At 43.4% G+C, this 20,317-nt stretch overlaps 1 protein-coding gene across 11 annotated transcripts in view; it reads left to right on the top strand.

Annotated features, from left to right (window-relative positions):
* The first annotated feature begins 2,064 nt into the window (after window positions 1–2,064).
* SSBP2 (single stranded DNA binding protein 2) overlaps window positions 2,065–20,317 on the top strand; it is a 286,817-nt gene continuing 268,564 nt past the window's right edge. For 2 of the 11 annotated variants that reach the window (XM_065550156.1, XM_065550154.1), the window contains exon 1: window positions 3,177–3,327. In XM_065550156.1, coding sequence (XP_065406228.1) covers window positions 3,269–3,327 — 59 coding nt within the window. In that variant the 5' untranslated portion in view covers window positions 3,177–3,268. Of the gene's footprint in view, window positions 2,147–3,176; window positions 3,401–20,317 lie in introns of those variants that run through there. The other 9 variants (XM_005288174.5, XM_005288173.4, XM_024104522.3 and 6 more) reach the window with 8 other exon arrangements.

Raw genomic sequence — 20,317 nt, 5'->3', positions numbered from 1 at the left:
TTCCCACCCTTTCATAGTTCATCTAATGGATCAAGCCTCAACTACATTAAAGGCCAAATTTCGATCTATGAGCTGCTGAGACATTTGCACATTACCCTGAATGCAATATGTGAAAGCTGGGGACACAGCTTTCTCAATTGAGGAAATCTGGTTATGGAACGAACTTCCAAAGGAGATTAGATGATTCCAGACTGGGTATACAGACTCGGGCTCGCATTATGCCACTAAAAAGAGCTGTGTAGATCTTTGGGCTTGGGCTAGAACTTGGGGTCTGAAGCCCAGGGACAGGAGTCTGTAAGATCAGGACCTATGCTTGTAAAGCACCAAGCATTACCGTTTGGTAATAGCAACCATAATGAAATTAAATTTAACATCCATGTAGGGGGGGAAATACCCAAAGAAACTCACCACAGTAACATTTAGCTTCAAAAGGGGGAACTACACAAAAACAAAGTTTGTTAAATGGAAATTAAAAGAAACAGTCACAAGAGTGAAATGCCTGTAAGCTGCATGGAAACTTTTACCCCCCCCACCATAATAGAGGCTCAAACTATATGTATACGCCAAATAAAAAAAATCAATAAGAGGGGCAAAAAAATGCCACCAAGGCTAAACAACAACATAAAAGAGGCAGTTAGGGACAAAAGACACCCTTTAAAAATTGGAAGTCAAATCTTTTTGAGGACAATAGAAAGGAGCATAAACTCTGGCAAGTCCAGTCACCAAAGTGCAAAGTAAGCAGTAATGGGAAAGGAAGGAAGGTCCTCTCAAGGATCAGTAACTAGTTAAAGGGATCTCAAACTGGGTGACTGGGCAAGAAAATGCCAGATCAAATTCAATGGTGACAAATGCAAAATAGTGCATATTGGAAAACATAATCCCAACTATACATACAAAATGATGGGGTCTAAATTAGCCGTTACACTCAAGAAATAGCTCTTAGATAGTTCCCTGAACACATCTGCTCAATATGCAGTGGCAATCAAAAAAGATAGCAGAATGTTAGGAACCATTAGGAAAGAGCTTCATAATAAGACAGAAAATATCATGTCACTATATAAATCTATAGTATGCCCATTCCTTGGGCCCATCTGGTTGCCCCATCTCAAAAAAGATGTATTAGAGTTGGAAAAAGTACAGAGAAAAACAACAAAAATTATTAGGGGTATTGAATAGCGTTCATATGAGGAGAGATTAAAAAGACTGTGACTGTTCAGGTTGGAAAAGACACAACTGAAGGGGGATATGATAGAGGTTATAAAATCATGAGTGGTGTGGAGAAAGTGAATGAGTGTTATTTACCCCTTTACATAACACAAGAACCAGGGGGTCACTCAATGAAATTAATAGGCAGCAGGTTTAAATCAAACAGCAGGAAGTACTTCTTCACATAACACACTGTCAGTCTGTGGAACTCATTGCCAGCAGAGGTACTGGAACAATTTGTATAGTGGAGGTGCTAAGAGTCATTGAACCAAACTGTAAACTCTGTATATCATTGAAACCACTTCAAGCTAGGAGATGCACCAGCATCCCTAGTTCCAGCCTATGGTTACCAGGGGATGTGGTGAAGACCAAAAATATAACTGAGTTCAAAAAAGAATTAGAGAAGTTCATGGAGGATAGGTCCATCAATTGCTATTAACCAAGATAGAGACACAACCCCCGTTCTGGGTGATCCTAAACCTCTGGCTGCTAGCAGCTGGGACTGGATGAAAGAGGATGGATCACTTGATACATTGCCCAGTTCTGTTCACTTCCTGTGAAGCATCTGGCAACGGCCATTGTCAGACTCAGTATGGCTGCTCTTGTGCTCTTTAAGCACAATAGGGCCCCCATTCTGACTGAAACTTCTGGGTGCTACCATAAGACAAATAGTAAACAATAATAATGGCGAGAGTCTTCATATGAAAATGATGTCCCTGGTGTAGCTTTAAAAAAAGTACATCATTTCTCTTAATATTCTTTTTATGGGAGTTACTAAATCTGTTCTAAATCCTACAGTTTTCGTTCACAGGACATTGTGTGTTGAGACCCTTTCTTTTAATTTGATTAATAGGAAGGGCAGGGCTAGTCTGTTGCTGCTGCTCTCCACAGGCAGGGCAGGGCTAGACTGTTGTTGCTCTCCATCGAACACCCTCCAAATGTAAGTAGTATTACCAACCCCAAACATTCAAAATCATGAATTAGGCCCCAGAACAAGACTATCCACAGTTGTAACAGGAAATTGTTAAAAAAAAAAAGTTTTGGAAGAGGACAGGGGTCTGAGGCAGACTATGCTGAGCAGGGGAGTGAGGGGGCTGAGGCTGGTTGTGTTAGTCACTGTGAAGTGCGGGGGGGGGGGGGAGACAGGGGATGGACAGAGGCAGCCTGTGTTGGGAGCTGAGCCATGGGGTTGAGCAGGGGGGGACTGACACTGGCTGTGCTGGGGGCTGAGTAATGGGGGGCAGGGGGCTGAGGCTAGCTATGCGGGGGACTGAGCAGCGGGGGGCTGGGGACTGAGCCTGGTTGTGGTGGGGGCTGAGTGGGGGGGGGGGGGCTGAGCAGTGGGGGGAGGCCTGGCTGTGGTGCGAGGTGGGCGGGGCTGAGGCTGGCTGTCGGGGGGGCTGAGCAGTAGGGGGCTGAGGCTGGCTGTATGTGGGGGGGGGAGATGAGGCGGCTGTGGGGGGGCCTCACTTTCCGCGCTGAACACCAGGGCCGGGGTAACACGCATGCCGCTGGCTGAGCCGTGGGGCAGGTCTCGTTGCCCGGCGCGGCGGCCTGTGGGTGGTAGAGCAGAGGGGGAGGGGGAGGGGACGGTTGATTAGATGCCCGGGGGGAGAGGGGGCTGAAGCTGCCCGTGCCGCTGGCTGGGCGGTGGAGGGAGGGCCTGAAGCTGCCGGGTGTCGCTGGCTGTGGAGTCCAGTCCGCACTTTCCCTCTCTCCCCAGCGCGCTCCCTCTCCGGCAGCGGCGGAGGGGGGTTGCCGAGCGCACAGAACAGCCAGTTGTTTAAAATCCTTCTAGAACCGTTTCAAATTCCCCCTTGCGCCGAGGAAGGGAGAGCGCGAGAGGGGAGGGGGAGGAGGAGCTGAGGGGTGGGGGAAGCGGGGAGGAGGAGGGAGCAGCCTGTCCTGGTCTCCGTCTGTCAATCACTGTGTTGGGGGCGTGCCCGACCGTGCATCGGGCCAATGGGGTGTGTGTGTGGCAGTGTCTCCATGGTGACGGGGCTGTTCCCGGGGAGGCTGTGATGGGTTGACAGGTGCGTGACAGTCGGAGCTCTCTGCAGGCATGTACGGCAAAGGCAAGAGCAACAGCAGCGTCCCGTCCGACAGCCAGGCCAGGGAGAAGTGAGTACAGCCCGCCGGACCGCACAGTCGGACTGGGCGGGGGGCGAACACACCCGCACAGACCCTGCACAAAGTAACTTTCCTGCTCGCCGGAGAGGGGGTCGCGCGCACGCTCGCGGAGCGGAGGGGAGCCAGCGGGGAGCCGGAGTGGGGCAGCCAGGGCTTGGGGTGCGGAGGACCCGAGGGTTAGGAGTTGGGTGTACGAGCCCCTAGCTGGCAAGCTGGGGGAAGGGGTCAGGGGGGTTGTGAGCTGCTCTCGCTTCTGGGGGGTGGCGGAGGCAGGAGCGTCTGAGTTCCCCGCGCTTGGCAGGGAGGTGGGACAGGAGGCGCCCGAACCCCTCGCCCGTCGCGGGGTGAAAGGCAGGTGATGGCTGAGCCCCGCGCATTGTGGGGTGGGGGTGCAGCGCGGCTCAGCCCCTCGCTTTGGAGGGTTAGGGTCTAGGGCAGGGAGCGGAAGGTTGGGGGAGGCCCCCAGTCCTCTGCCCCCGTCCCCAAAGGGGGTCTGTGCCGGTGGGAAGTGTTGGACTAACTTTGGTAACAAAGAGCCTAGTCTGTGCTGCTGGGGGGCGCCGCTGTGGTGGGAGAGGCAGAAGCTCCCTGTGCTGCCTGTAACTCTGCAGCTCTCAACTTTTTATCAGGACCTAGTATCTCCCCCTGTCCTTCCCCGCCAGAGCCCTGATGTGTTCTCCCAGCCACATCCCTCCCTAGGGTGGGGGCAGGAGAGCGGGTTACTGTGTGTAGGGGAGGAAGGGCTGTGTGTGTGTGTGTGTATTGTTCTTTGGGAGTGAAACGGGGGTTGTGGGTGGGGAAAAGGGATTAGTGGGGATGTTATGGTTTGAGGAGAAAGGGAAAAGGGGGTTGTGTAGGAGGAATACAGAGATATTATGAGCGCCTGTTGGTTTGAGGGAGAAGGGGAGATGGTACTGACTTTTTTGTGAGGGGCTTTTGTGTAGTTGTATGTGTGTGGTGGGATGGTGCCAACAGTGCAGCCAGTGACAATTTAGATGGCTCTCTGTCCTATGTCAATGAGGCATCCCTTTCCCCTGTATCCCCAACACACAGGTTAAAGGGAAACCAAGAACTTGAATTTATAAAAACTGACTAATCGTAAAAAAATGTTTTTGAGGAGCCCCCTGTGAATATCCTAGCTTGATCTTTTTAAAAACATCCTTAAAAATAAATTGTATAGGTGTATTTCTGTTCACCTGGTTATGTTTACAAATATCTTTTCAGAGAGGGAGAAACTGACTGAATGTACAGGGGAAACAGTGAAACTGACTATACACAGCACAACCAAATGCACAAAATAAATAAACTGGAAAAATATGGAGAAATAAAGTGACTTGGCTAGCTTCCTTCAGTTATAGTACTGTTAGATATTACTGGTAATTATAGTAGGTACAACATGCTTAGACAGAAATGTGACTTTCAAGTTGATGGTGTCCCTTTAAGTTTGCTGTACTTGAAGCCTTGGTTTGCATTATTAAGATTGGTGAAGCACAGACAGGAGGTGCTTACTGTGAAGGAGGAGGAAGAGCCCATATGTGATGGGCTTAGTACAGCAGAGGGGGAGAAGGAAGAGTAATATGTGGCGTCAATTCTTATGGCCAGGACCATTCAGTCCATCTGCTGCTGCCTGTGAAAGCTCAGGATAAAGCCGTTGAGGGGGCAAGGGGACCTCCAGCCAGAAAAACTATTTGTATATGTCTTGTGCAGAAATCAAATTGCACACCACCCTAGAATTGCGTTTAACATGAAACTGAATAGTCCAGGCATGACTGATGAGTTTCCTTCAGGCAGTTTGTCTTGAACCTTCACCTAAAAGTTTTTCTTGTTGCAGTATTTTAGAGGAGCAGCACTTCCTAATTCCAGAGGCTGGCACACACACACTTCCTAGAGCAGTAGCAGGCCAGGCATCTTTGCTGAGAGACAAAGGAGAGGGAGATGCTTGAAGAGATTTAAAGCACTGTTGTTGCGTGATGTTTGGGAACTATATGTATAACTTTATAATAGGGAATTGTACAAAGGCGGAGGGAATTGTTGACAAGAAATGAGAATTGCTGGTATGGGGTTTGAGACAGAACTTGGACAGGCTAATCAACTGTTGGTGCTTCTTGCAAAAATATTTTGCAAAAAGAGTTAAATACTCATACATTAGGACAAACATCATTTTGTTTGACTTGTGTAGAGAAATTGTAGGAGAATTTCAGCTGTTTTGTGCCTGGTACTTAGCACTGTGTGTCATCTACTTTGCAAATTGCTAAAATCCAACCAACTAATATTATCTTGCTGTTGAATCTGTAAGGGGATCCTCAGATGAATCTGACTTTCAGAATGATGACCTTGTAGATATAGTTTAGTTTTACTTCCTGTATGGCTTGCATCATGAAGATTTTGAAGTATTTTTTTTTTAATCTTTGGGCTGAAACTTTAAAATTTATATCTTTTTCTCTCTATTTTACTTTTCCTCCAAACTTTTGTACCAATAAGGCAATACTACTTTAATTTGCAGTATAAAAATCCTTAATATTCTACAAGTGAGGTCTGCCAAACTGAGCTATCACCAAGTAATAACTACCCTCCTACGTGAAGTTATGGGGGGCCTGCTAGATGGTGCTATTTGATTTAAATACATTCCATCTCCCATTCATTACAGCTAGCAGCTGGAAATCTGTACTGCTCTTGTAAGGATTACCTTATGAATGTACAACATTTCAGGTGGATCGCTTTTAAAACATTGACTGAGTGATTACTACACAGTATTTTTGTTGGCTACATTTATGGATGAAAATAATTTAGAATTCTGAAGTAAACTTGGCTACTGCTGTGGAGTGTCATTTATTTTTATATATATATAGTGCAAAAATTCTGAAAGGTGTGTGTGTGTGTGTGTGTGTACACACACACACACACACACACACACACACACACCTTTCAGAATTTTTGCACTAGATGTTTTCAAGTTCCTTATCAGTAGCGCAAGATGCATTACTAGATATTTTTCCTTCCCTAGGTCTGTAAAATTTTGGTTTTGTCTTTGTTATGGTATTTTCCCCAGAATAGATGTCTGACTCTGGTTCTACTGAGAACATTTGTCATCAGATCAAGAAGAGTATCCCTACAGAGGGAAACCTCTTTCCAACATATGAATGAAGTTGTGTTGATTTGAAAACCATAGGAATAAGAAGGATGTTTGACTCAACTGATGTAAAGTATTTATTTAATCACAGTAGACTGTGACAAATAATTATATTAAAGTTAATTGCTGTTATAAAAGAGTATAGTTTTGAAACAAGAAATCTGTGAATTTGTTATAATGTTTCCTAAGAGGAATTTGCGATGGTTGCAACATAGCTTTTTTTTATACTGAATGCTTTAAAAAAATTGGTGATTGCTGCAATGGGGTGTCTGTCTCTCTTACACACACATACGATCACACACTGTGATAGAGACCAATATCTGGGAAAGTTTGTAGAATGCAAAATTGTTTAGTTTAACTGTATACTGTCACATCTAGTTATCTATGCTTAAGTATCTAGAAGATTTGTTACTAGCTGTGCATTTTAAACATTTTTTTCCATGTTAAAATTGGATTAATATTAAGTATTTCTTAAAATACTGTAGCATGAGTTTACACAGTTGGGTCTTTTCTTAGAAAATGAGTCCTGGTGACAGAAATTCTGCACAAGAAGTCTATTAGTGATGGAGAATTTTTGAACTGTGGAAAACTCTGCATACTTTTTTTTTTTTAAATCAAGTGTAATGGACATATAGACTGATCCCAGGGTCAGGTGTTTTCCTGGAGATATATCTATATTATATGCTGCTATCAACACCATTTTTTTATGTTTCTTAAATTTTTCTTAAGTAAAATAAAGAAAAAAATTTAGGTACGTTTTACAATTTTCAGTCTAATATATTACTTATAATAGCCCTTGACAAGTTTTCAGTGTCAAAATTATGAGAATTTCCTCTTATACTCTCTCTTTGTCTCTCCCACCTCACCTCAGGGTCAAGTAATTCATTTAAAGTATCTTATCAACAAATCTAAAGTGAATAGATATTAAATATTTTCATTTGAATTTAACTCTACACCAAACAGGCATAGCACAGTTAAGTAAAACACTAAAAAGAACAGAGTAGCTCTGAAGAACAAAGATTAAAAAGGGAAGATGGATGGAAGGAAAAAAAACCCAGAGAGACTCCCCCCTCCCCGCCATCCTTGTGAAAGAATGGTAATTTGATTCTGGGGTCAGGCCACCCCACTTGCATAATGGACAGGAAAGTTGTATTCAACAGTAGCCCCTTGACTACTTATGCTGTGCCGAGACCTAATAAGACTCATCTATATTGTGAAAAGGATCTCAAATTTTTCTCAGCACCCATTTTTTGTTGTCTCCTTTGGGCAGAATGTATTTCCCTGACTCCCTCCTCTGCATCAGAGGTGGATTAACTCAGAGTTGGCACCTGAACCTTGCCCCACTTCACTCAGTGACAAAACTCTATGAATTGATTTCAGTGGGAGCGGGATCAGATTTTTGCATTCTGTGTGATTCTTTATATACCTTTACTTACAAGCCACACTCTTTCTGAATAAAGTGGAACATTAGAGAGTTATTACATTAGTATTTACAAACATTTAATAAGGAACAAAAATAGTATAAAAGAACTCATGGGCAAAATTAGACTTAGAAGAGAAACTATTTGGTTCACCAACACACACAAATAGTTGTTCATATCTTCAGTAATCTGGATCTTTAAGCAGTTAATCAGCAAACCTTTAAAAGAAAGGGACTTCAGGGTGCTTCCCCCCCCCCCCCAGTGGGACGTATGGGTGTGTTAGCAGAGGTTGAAAAATTTACCATATGCCTGCTAATCAGAGGAGTAAACCTACTGGACAGAGCTAATACAAAAGACGGAAGAGCCAAAATAAATTACCTTACGGATTGATCCTATGCTCATTTAAGTCAAAGGCAAATCTCCCATTTGACTTTAATGGTTTAGGATCAAAGGTCTAATGAGGGCCCTAGATTTTCTTCTACCCCCAAACTGTAGGGAAGGCAAGAGTGCTTGGATTTCTATTCAGGTGCTGTCCTAGACCCTCCTCATCTTTAGAATTAGTCTGGCTGGTAGGTGTCTTGCAAATTTGACCTTTGCCAGCCAGTTGCTTGAAGAGAAATGGGGATTTTTCTTTTTTTCTTCTCTGAACCTGCTTGCTGCTGTGAGGAAGGAGGTTTCCTCTGCTCTGTTCTTCTGTTTTTTGTTTTTTGGGGTCTTTTAGATGAATAGCTACTGTGTCTAGCTTGGTTCAGAATAATTTCTCAAGCAACAATAGAGTGAGATTAACACAATTCCTGTAATTTTCAGTGGTGCCCACAGGGCTCTGCACAGAAATCGTGAAACTGACCAGTGATTTCTGTTTCTGACTCTGCTGTTACTAACAAATCTGTGGACAGCAGCAGAAGTTCTGGAGTATTTTGTCTGAAAATTCAGGAAGGCAGCATTACATCATTTCACATTATGAAAATTTGCAACTATAAGGGTTGTAAAGTTTATTATTTTAAAAAAATAAATGCTCAGATTTAAAAGAAACTAATACTTTAGGCCTATCCCTCTCATCAGGGCAAATTTCCTACTCATCATTAGGAAGTCAATAAGTCAGTTTCTCAAGTCCTGAGTTATAGGATTTGGTGATATCTAATTCACCTCCAATTCTTTTACTTTTCTGATTTTTGTTTTTGAGAGCTGAAGGCAAAAGCCAATTTCCTCTGCCTGAAGTTGACCACTGACTCACTAACAAGTTTTTGAGTTTGGTTCCCTCCTCCCCCGCCAAATCTCTTAGCAGATCTTCATTGTAGAACTTTTTATTTCAAAACTATTTGGAATAAATACTGGAGAGCTGACATAGTGATGATTCCTGCCATCTTAAAATGTTTTTAAGGCTGTAAAGGGCAGTTTTAATTTCTAAATATGAAAACAGAATTGTCAGGTTAATCCAGATTGTTCTGAAAAATCTACTAGAATTGAGTTTACATGTTGATTTGATTCATCAGGTTGACTTGTACAGTATGTGGATGCTGCCTGTAGAAATAAATGTATTGGTTGCAGGAATACTATTATGGGACCCTATCTATAGATTTGCTACAGAACACAAGAAATTTTGATAAAGGGGGCCACATACAGAATGCTTTGGAAATGACAAAAGTTTTTCATTTGTTTGCCATTGACCGCTATGATGCAGGATCGGTGCATTACTGAGCAGGTGCGCTTAGAAAAGATTTCAAGTATATGGGTATTTCAAACTCTGACTAAATTACCCTGAAGGGGCTGAATTACAATTATAAACCTGATTACACTCTAGATATATAACACAAGTGGTAATAGCAGACACTAGCTGTATGAGGTTGTAAATACATAGATTCATTCCAGCATAGCACTAAAATAAGTGTGTAACTTTAAGCACATGAGTAGTCTTATTGATTTCAACAGGGCTAAACTTAAGTATGTGCTTAAGTGTTTTGCAGGACTAGAGATCTTGTGCTGGAGGAGGGAGGCAAAAGCTAAAGTATAAAAGATCATCTTTCCCTCTTCACACTTTCCTCTCCCTCTCCTCCCCCAACCCACCCTAAAAACATGCTCTTTCTGTGTTATTCATCACCATGAGAGATGTGAGATTGTGCATTCCAATTTTAAGTTTTTGCATACTGTCTTTAATGTTAAGCAAACCTTTGCTGAAAAAGGGTAATGGCTTACTTCTGGTCCCATTGAGGCCAATTGCAAATCTCCCATTCATTTTAGTTAAGAGCATGCTGGGGCTCCAGTTTAAAAATCTAAACCTTATTGGAGGAAGCAGTCAATAGCTAATGGAAATCAGTTGATATGTATTAACATTTCTTTTAGCTTAATCTGTTTTAACCTGATGTTAAGAAGTATAGCCGCAAAAAGAAAGAAACAGAAGATGGGCAGGTGTATGCACATGCGCACACACAAAAATACATGAGGGTAGCTAACTTTTTATATATTTGGAACAACAGCTGTAATAAAGCATGTTGTATGTTCCAAGAAGACACAAGAATAATACACCTAATTGTAAAGCTGATAAATTTTGGTTCTTCTTTGAGTGATTGTGCACATGGATTCCACTCTTGATGCTCAGGTGTCCCATGCACATGAGATTGGATTCCTTTGGCTAACAGTGTCTGTTGGGGCCACACCTGTGTACCCTCATTCCCCCCACCTGAGAGCATAAAAGATGGAATGGGCCCAGCCATTCCTCAGTTCATTCTTAACATCCTTAACAGTGAGGTGCCTGCTTCTCTGTGCATTGTGCTGGTTTAGTGTTGTTAGTCTTGTTGCCTATTGGCAATATACAGGCACACAAATACAAATTCTAATTTTAGTCAGTTTCTAGATTTTAGGTTAGAACATGCACCCCAAACTGGGGCTCTAGCAGTGGCAAAATCTTTGGGATTTAAAACTTGTCCCTTATGGCTTCAATGCCACTTAATGATGGGCACTCTAGGTGCCTATTTTGTTTAGGAGAAGGACCCATTCCTGAGCAATGTACTGTTGTGTTGAGAGGTACTGGAGATTGCTTTGATCACAAACCTCTTTAAGATTAAATGTGAATACACCCTTCAATTAACGTAATCGTCAGGATGAGTTAATCAGAACCCCCCCCCCACCTAAATCAAAAGAGGGCTGTGAACCCACCCAGGAGTTTGTACTGAATGGGAAGAGGGCTTTTGCTAAGTATTGTTAATGTTTTGTGTGTGAGGAAAAAGGTAGAACACTCAGAAACTGAGAGATTAGGAGACAGAGACAAGTGGAAGGAGCAGCTGAAAGCATGGTGTCTGACCCTGGAAGAAACCTGGGGAGGGTGCAGGCTGAAAAAAATGTTCTTGGTGCTATAAACAAAAGAAGCTGTTTCCTGCTGTTTGATTCCTTTGTACGTTATTTGCAAATAAACAAAACAGCATCAAAGAAATACCTGACTGTAACCAATTTCTGCTCCCAGCTGGAATATCCCCAAGGCCCAAACTTCGACTACCCGATTAGGTAAAAAAAAGGTAACAATACTATATGTTGCTTCTTCTCTAAATGGACCCCAGAAGCTAGAGAAAGCAACTTAAAATTGTTCCTCCTGGAGCTCTCTAGGTAAGCCTCCTCGGACACCAAAAGGAAGGACACAGCTGTACACCAGTCCTGTGGTCATGGATCTCCATGAGAACCCTTGTGAGCTGAGATTCCCCTAGAGCTTCTGGGTTACACTGACTAAGAGACCCCAGTTATCTGCCTCTGTACCCGCTTTGTTGAGCTGAGGCATAAGTGACTCTCTCGAATGTCAGCTGAGTCTAGGCACAAGACTCAGAAGTCTGACTCATCTCAGACTCAACTATCAAAAGGCAGCCCACATCCTGAGAAAAAGGTCCCTCTGGCATGCTGGTGACTGTTGAGAGTGCTGATGGTATCAATTAAACCTGGGAACTGCATCTCTTTTGTACTGAACTTTCAGCATCTGGAGCCTAGGTACCTGGCACAACCCCCACACTGTGGTTCTCAGTGCCCAGTGCATTGTTGCCCAAGGCATATATAGGATCAAGTGATTTATCTGTGGGCCTGGTACCAGGGGCTTCCCTCCTGGATGTGAAGCTGTATAGCTGCATGGATAGACTGGGACTCAGGACACCTGAGTTTTGTTCCTACTTGACCATTGGCCTGTTGGGTGATTCTGGGCAAGTCACTTGACCTTTTGTGCCACAGTCTCCTCATTTGTGAAACTGCGGTTAATGGGGGTAATGATGCTTACCGCCTTTGTAAAGCACTTTGAGATATAGTGCTGAAAAGTGCTAAGAGCTAAGTGTTATTCTTTTATTCTTATGAGAGGTTGAGTATGGTGATAACTAAACCATCAGCTATCATGTCATTGGTATGGCAGGTAAAGGAGGTTATCTGCAGTTCCAATTTCACTCCCTGCCCAATTAGAGAGAGCACAACAGAACCAGGGGGCCTGATGGGATGATATATTTTTTTTTTTTGAAGAGGTGTACTCCTTTTCTTCATCACCGCTGGTGCATTGTAGGGACTCGTCTCCTTGGCTAGCACAGTGGGAGGCAGGAAGAGAATCTATGAATTCCTGTGAAGGAATCTATAAGGAGCAGCAGGAAGCTACCTAGGGCTCATAGGGAACATCTGTCCTGGTACATCCCTATGTGTTTCCTCTTTTAGTACCCATACTTGCCTTAGCCCTACTAGATGCCTGGAGGTGGGGGTGGGGTGTAGCTGTATTCCCACAAGCCTATATCATTGGACCTCTCTAGAGATAGATCCTTCTCCTCAAAGAGGCAATATAAACCAACATAGCCATGTCAGTTAGTGCAGCCTCCGATTCTGGAGAGGCAACCTGAAGAAAATAACAAGGACAATATCTACAAGGGGAAGAACAACTTGTCCCCACTTCAGTCTCCTCGTCCTCTCCCATTGTGGTCCCTTGATGCCTTCTTCAGTCAATGAGTTAAAGGCATTCCAGGAACTCATCACGCATATGGCAGAGCCTCTGGAAGTGGTGCAGGAGAAGCCTCACAAACTCCTGGACATCTTGCATCCTTCTATGCCTGGCAAGCTTGCCATGCCTATAAATGAGGGACGGTTGGACATTGTGAAAGACCTGTGGCACACCAGCATTAATTCTGGCCATATCCAAGTGAGCTGAGAAGAGATACCAAGTCCCTTCCAAGAAACTTGTGGACTTATTCCCAGCCAATACCAGGATCACTTGTGGTAAGAGCGCCCAAATCTACACCTAGGAAGAAAGTCCCAAAGAGCCTGAACCTGTTTGAAGGCAAAGTCTATTAATTTGCCATCTTCCAGATGCGCATGGCTAATTATCAAGTGCTTCTTGATACAATTATTTCAGCTGGACAAACTGTCTCAATTTGTGGATAGGCTATCTCAAGATCACAGAAAGGAGCTAAAAGACCATCATGTCTGAAGGATAGATGATAGCCCTCAGATCCGTACAGGTTGCACTGGAAATGTCCAACATAGCAGCATGTGGCTACATTAATGGCCATGAGAAGATCTTTCCGGGGGATTTCCAGGGAGGCTCAAACAACAAACATTAAGGATCTTCCCTTTGAGGGCAATTAACTTTTTAAATTCAAAGATGGATGAGGCCCCCTATTCCTGAAAGGATTCTAAGGTGGTGGTGTTTCCTAGACCTCAATGTTGCAACCCCAAGAAGAAAGCAAAAAAAACAACGTTATTTTAGGCAGCTTTGTTCTGCCCAGTGCTGCTACCAGCCTCTAAAGATTTCAGAGCCTCTGAGAAAGAAGTAGAGATTCCAGCAGCAACAAACCTCTGCCTTTATTATTATGATTATTTATTATTTATCTGTGTAATACCAAAGTGTCTAGGAGCCCTAATAAGAAACAGGACTCCATTGTGCTAGTCACTATACAAACATGGAACAAAAAGTTTTCTGCCCTAAAGAGCTTACAATCTAAATAAACTGCAGGTTTGATGCCAGTGTCAAGAGTCTGGCAAAACATCCAGAGAGTTTCTTCCTTTCGGTCCCCCTGTTTGGGAAACTTCTTTTTTATTTTTGGGAAGTTTGGACTCATATCACCTTGAACCAGTGGGTCGAGGAAATTGTAAACAAGAGGTATTCTATCCAGTTCTAGTCCCTTTCTACCTCCTTCCCCTTTCCCCCACTCCTTTGAAGGGACCCTTTTCTGGAGATATAGTTAAAACAAGAAGTTGACTCCTTTCTACAACTTGGAGCAGTGGAGGAGGTGCCCTTAGAGTTCAGGGAAAGGGGTTTTTATTTTCATTATTTTATCATCCCAAAGAATAAAGGGGTTTTGTGTTCCATTCTGGACTTCTAAAATCTCAACAAATTCCTCCATTGTTTTAATCTCAGAATGTTGACTCTAGGCTTCATAATTTCCTCATTAGATCCTCAAAACTGGTTTACAGCTCTTGACCTGCAAGATGCCCATTTTTGTACATGTTCATCCTGCCCACAAGAAATACCTCAAATTCCAGTAGGAACATTCCCTACCAGTAGAAGATCCTATCCTTTGGTCTTTCCACAGCACCAAGGGTATTCACTAATTACTTGGGAGTCATTGCAACTCATCTAAGGAGATAAGGAATTCATGAATTCTGGCTGATTCAAGGAAGATCACCCCAACATGTGACCAACTTGATCCAAGTAATCTTTTAAGATTACTTGGATCAAGTTGGGCCTCAAAAGTCAACAGAGAAAAATCCAACAGAGGGTCCTGTGGCACCTTTAAGACTAACAGAATTATTGGGAGCATAAGCTTTCGTGGGTAAGAACCTCACTTCTTCAGCTGCAAGAGAAAAATCCGTACTTCGACTCAAAGCATAGAGTTCATAGGAGCAGGATTAGATTCCATGTCAGCGAGAGCGTACCTGTCACAGGAAAGATTCCAGTTGATAGTAAACCTTATCAACCAACTTGAGACTCACCAAAAAATATCAGTAGGAGCATGCCTCAGGCTTCTGTCACAAGAAATGGAAGTGGAAGGGACCTGCTGGGTAATTGGTGGCAGGGGACTGGATCACAAAAAAAACCACGTTATATAATCCTGTTAATTTATCAAGTTCCATCTTAAACACTAGTTAGGTTGCTAGCCCCCGCTATTCCTGTTGGACACATGGCTTCACGCATCTACATGACACAGTTTGCCAGACTTCACGTACGCTCTATACAAGGGTAGTTCGAAATCAGTGTATCTGGCAGGCAGACACTGCATGGACATGCGGGTCATGGTCTGATAAGAAGTCCTCTCCTTGCTTAATCTGGGATGCAAGGCATTTTTCTGCTACTCCAGGGTTCCACAATCCAAGTGCTCATAGACAACACCACAGCTTTGCATTATGTCAACAGATCAGGAAGGAGCAGCAAGATCATCTCTGCTCTGTGAGGAGGCTTTTTGGCTTTGGAGTTGGTGCATTCCAAATCAAACCATCACTACCAGTGGCTCTGCTCCTTCCTGGTCTTCAGAGCACTATGGCAGATCAACCCAGCAGGCAGTCCTCAGACATCCACAAATGGTCTGTCAAAAACCTCAGTCCTGAAAAACATCTGTCGCAAGTGGGGATTCCCAGAAATGGACCTGTTTGCTGTAGACCAGAACAAGAAGTTTCAGTCATTTTGGTCACTAGGACTAAAGTATGCCTTGCACTAATCCCCATGATACCAAGGGTTATGAGGAAACTGAAACAAGTTGCAGGACCAATGATTACAAAAGCCTTTGCATGATTTAGGCCAGGGGTAGGCAACCTATGGCACGTGTGCCAAAGACAGCATGTGAGCTGATTTTCAGTGGCACTCACACTGCCTGGGTCCTGACCAGCGGTCTGGAGGGATCTGCATTTTAATTTAATTTTAAATGAAGCTTCTTAAACATTTAAAAAAATCTTATTTATTTTACATACAACAATTTACTTTTATATTATAGACTTATAGAAAGAGACCTTCTAAAAACATTAAAATGTATTTCTGGCATGCGAAACCTTAAATTAGAGTGAATAAATGAAGACTTGGCACATCACTTCTGAAAGGTTGCCGACCCCTGATTTAGGCAGTTCTGGTATTCAGATCTGATGAAACTCACATCCCGTCCCGTAACCTTATCTGCCTTACGCAACATAGTCTCACAGAACAACAGGCAGATCCTACACCTGGAGCCAGCTTTGTTACATCTGAAAGCCTGGATGCTGACTGGATAACGTCCACTGAAAGAAGCAGTACAGCTGAAGTTCAGAATGTTCTGTTTCAAAGCAGGAAGCCCTCAACCAGACTGACTTATAAAGCTAAATGGGAGAGGTTTTCTATTTGGTCATCTCAGCTGTCTCCCATCACCCTTTCAGCAATATAGGACTACCTATTAGCCCTGAAACAATCTGAAGTTTCTATCAGCTCCATAAGATTCCATGTAGCAGCAGTTATCTGCACATCACCTTCCTATCCATGGCCACGCTGTATTTCTTCAGTTCAGTGCTAAGGAACCTTAAAGGGCCTATTCATGTTTTTTTCCCCTCAGTTCAGAGGTCCCTTCCCTCTTGGGACCCCAGTGTAGTATTGACAGGATCGATGCATGCCACCTTTGAAATGTTAGAAACCTGTTCCCTTTACTACTTATCTGTGAAGATAGGCTTTATAGTAACTATTACATCAGCAAAAAGGTCAGGAAGACTCAGGCCCTTATGGTGTTACGGTGTTTCATAAGGACAGAGTCACTCTCAGGCCTCATCCCAAATTCCTGCCTAAGGGAGTTTCAGAACTCCATAGATTCATAGATTCTAGGACTGGAAGGGACCTCGAGAGGTCATCGAGTCCAGTCCCCTGCCCTCATGGCAGGACCAAATACCGTCTAGACCATCCCTGATAGACATTTATCTAACCTACTCTTAAATATCTCCAGAGATGGAGATTCCACAACCTCCCTAGGCAATTTATTCCAGTGTTTAACCACTCTGACAGTTAGGAACTTTTTCCTAATGTCCAACCTAGACCTCCCTTGCTGCAGTTTAAACCCATTGCTTCTGGTTCTATCCTTAGAGGCTAAGGTGAACAAGTTTTCTCCCTCCTCCTTATGACACCCTTTTAAATACCTGAAAACTGCTATCATGTCCCCTCTCAGTCTTCTCTTTTCCAAACTAAACAAACCCAGTTCTTTCAGCCTTCCTTCATAGGTCATGTTCTCAAGACCTTTAATCATTCTTGTTGCTCTTCTCTGGACCCTTTCCAATTTCTCCACATCTTTTTTAAAATGCGGTGCCCAGAACTGGACACAATACTCCAGCTGAGGCCTAACCAGAGCAGAGTAGAGCGGAAGAATGACTTCTCGTGTCTTGCTCACAACACACCTGTTAATACATCCCAGAATCATGTTTGCTTTTTTTGTAACAGCATCACACTGTTGACTCATATTTAGCTTGTGGTCCACTATAACCCCTAGATCCCTTTCTGCCGTACTCCTTCCTAGACAGTCTCTTCCCATTCTGTATGTGTGAAACTGATTTTTCCTTCCTAAGTGGAGCACTTTGCATTTGTCTTTGTTAAACTTCATCCTATTTACCTCAGCCCATTTCTCCAATTTGTCCAGATCATTTTGAATTATGATCCTGTCCTCCAAAGCAGTTGCAATCCCTCCCAGTTTGGTATCATCCGCAAACTTAATAAGCGTACTTTCTATGCCAATATCTAAGTCGTTGATGAAGATATTGAACAGCGCCGGTCCCAAAACAGACCCCTGCGGTACCCCACTCGTTATGCCTTTCCAGCAGGATTGGGAACCATTAATAACAACTCTCTGAGTACGGTTATCCAGCCAGTTATGCACCCACCTTATAGTAGCCCCATCTAAATTGTATTTGCCTAGTTTATCGATAAGAATATCATGCGAGACTGTATCAAATGCCTTACTAAAGTCTAGGTATACCACATCCACAGCTTCTCCCTTATCCACAAGGCTCGTTATCCTATCAAAGAAAGCTATCAGATTGGTTTGACATGATTTGTTCTTCACAAATCCATGCTGGCTGTTCCCTATCACCTTACCACCTTCCAAGTGTTTGCAGATGATTTCCTTAATTACTTGCTCCATTATCTTCCCTGGCACAGAAGTTAAACTAACTGGTCTGTAGTTTCCTGGATTGTTTTTATTTCCCTTTTTATAGATGGGCACTATATTTGCCCTTTTCCAGTCTTCTGGAATCTCTCCCGTCTCCCATGATTTTCCAAAGATAATAGCTAGAGGCTCAGATACCTCCTCTATTAGCTCCTTGAGTATTCTAGGATGCATTTCATCAGGCCCTGGTGACTTGCAGGCATCTAACTTTTCTAAGTGATTTTTAACTTGTTCTTTTTTTATTTTATCTGCTAAACCTACCCCCTTCCCATTAGCATTCACTATGTTAGGCATTCCTTCAGACTTCTCGGTGAAGACCGAAACAAAGAAGTCATTAAGCATCTCCGCCATTTCCAAGTTTCCTGTTACTGTTTCTCCCTCTTCACTAAGCAGTGGGCCTACCCTGTATTTGGTCTTCCTTTTGCTTCTAATGTATTGATAAAAAGTCTTCTTGTTTCCCTTTATTCCCGTAGCTAGTTTGAGCTCATTTTGTGCCTTTGCCTTTCTAATCTTGCCCCTGCATTCCTGTGTTGTTTGCCTATATTCATCCTTTGTAATCTGTCCCAGTTTCCATTTTTTATATGACTCCTTTTTATTTTTTAGATCATGCAAGATCTCATGGTTAAGCCAAGGTGGTCTTTTGCCACATTTTCTATCTTTCCTAACCAGCGGAATAGCTTGCTTTTGGGCTCTTAATAGTGTCCCTTTGAAAAACTGCCAACTCTCCTCAGTTGTTTTTCCCCTCAGTCTTGATTCCCATGGGACCTTACCTATCAGCTCTCTGAGCTTACCAAAATCTGCCTTCCTGAAATCCATTGTCTCTATTTTGCTGTTCTCCCTTCTACCCTTCCTTAGAATTGCAAACGCTATGATTTCATGATCACTTTCACCCAGGCTGCCTTCTACTTTCAAATTCTCAACGAGTTCCTCCCTATTTGTTAAAATCAAATCTAGAACAGCTTCCCCCCTAGTAGCTTTTTCAACCTTCTGAAATAAAAAGTTGTCTCCAATGCAGTCCAAGAATTTGTTGGATAGTCTGTGCCCCGCTGTGTTATTTTCCCAACATATATCCGGATAGTTGAAGTGTAAATCAATGTAAACCATGTAAATCAATTTATTGATCTACCATTTTCTTCTCCCAGCCTCACTGTCTTTTTTATATTGGTAAGACAAAACCATTCAGGGACACCAAGACTGTTGCTGGACATGCAGAGAGGGTTATGGGTCAAGCAATATTCTCTTAAATTATTTAAGTGGGTTTGCAACTGTATAGGGATTTGTTAGGAGTTAGCCAGGTTAGAACTACCTAAACACATTGGCGCTTATTCCACTAGTGTCCAGGCAACCTCTGATGCCTGTTTGAAAAATATCTCTATTTCTGAAATCTGTAGGGTAGCTACTTGGAGTTCTGTCCACACATTATTTCCAAGAATACTGTTCTTTGGTAGAGGCTTCCAGACTAGATGCCTGCTTTGGTAGGGCTATCCTGTAGTTATTGTTTAAGACTCCTGCTATCCACCTCCAAGCAAACAGATAACTGCTTGTTAGTTGCCAAGAGTGGAATTCATGTGGATGATCACTTGAAGAAAAAACAACTTCTTATCTTACAAGAACTATGGTTCTTTGATATGTTTTGTCCACATGTATTCCATGACTTGCCCTCCTTTTCCACTTCTACTGAGCCCTACTTTTCTATACTGGCAAAAGAACTAAGAGATGGTCTGGCACGCTCCACTCTTTATGCTTTTGGGTGTGGATGTGAGGGTGATGGGGAGGGGCCCGGAGATATTTAGGACATAGGTGCAGCCCTGTTGGACCCTGTTGGTCTAAAGAATCTGATCTCGTGTGCATGGGGTACTTGCATACCAAGTGTCATGAATGGGACGAAGGTGATTAGATCTAGTGGTCAGAACAGGAGTAGGGAGTCAGACTGAGTCAGGTACTGAGATAGGCCAGAGGGCAGACAGAGGTTGAGGTGTCAGGAGGCTGGCAGAGTCAGGCTATCGGGAGGTAAGAGTCTGAGACAGGACAGAGGGCAAACTGAGAGTCAGGAGGTGGGTGGGGTCAGGTTACCAGGAGATTGGGGGCAGGCAGCAGGTTACAGAGAGCAATTGAAGATCAAAGTCAAGGACAAATCAGGGTCAGAAGCCGGAGTCTCGGGTCTATTGCAATCAGGAACTGGAGCAGAGACAGGCATGCAGTCTGTTTTGTTGCTCAGACAGCTCCCCTTCGTGGCTGCCTGGTTTAAGTTCTGGTACTGGCCAGTCAGTGGGCTGTGAGGGGCCACCACTCAGGTCCGGCTGGGTGGTACTTTCAAGCCCAGA

This window comes from Chrysemys picta, chromosome 6 (genome assembly GCF_011386835.1).
Source record: "Chrysemys picta bellii isolate R12L10 chromosome 6, ASM1138683v2, whole genome shotgun sequence".
Classification (NCBI taxonomy): Eukaryota; Metazoa; Chordata; order Testudines; family Emydidae; genus Chrysemys; species Chrysemys picta.
Note: the sequence above shows the minus strand (reverse complement) of the source record. Positions and strands in the feature narration are given on the sequence as shown.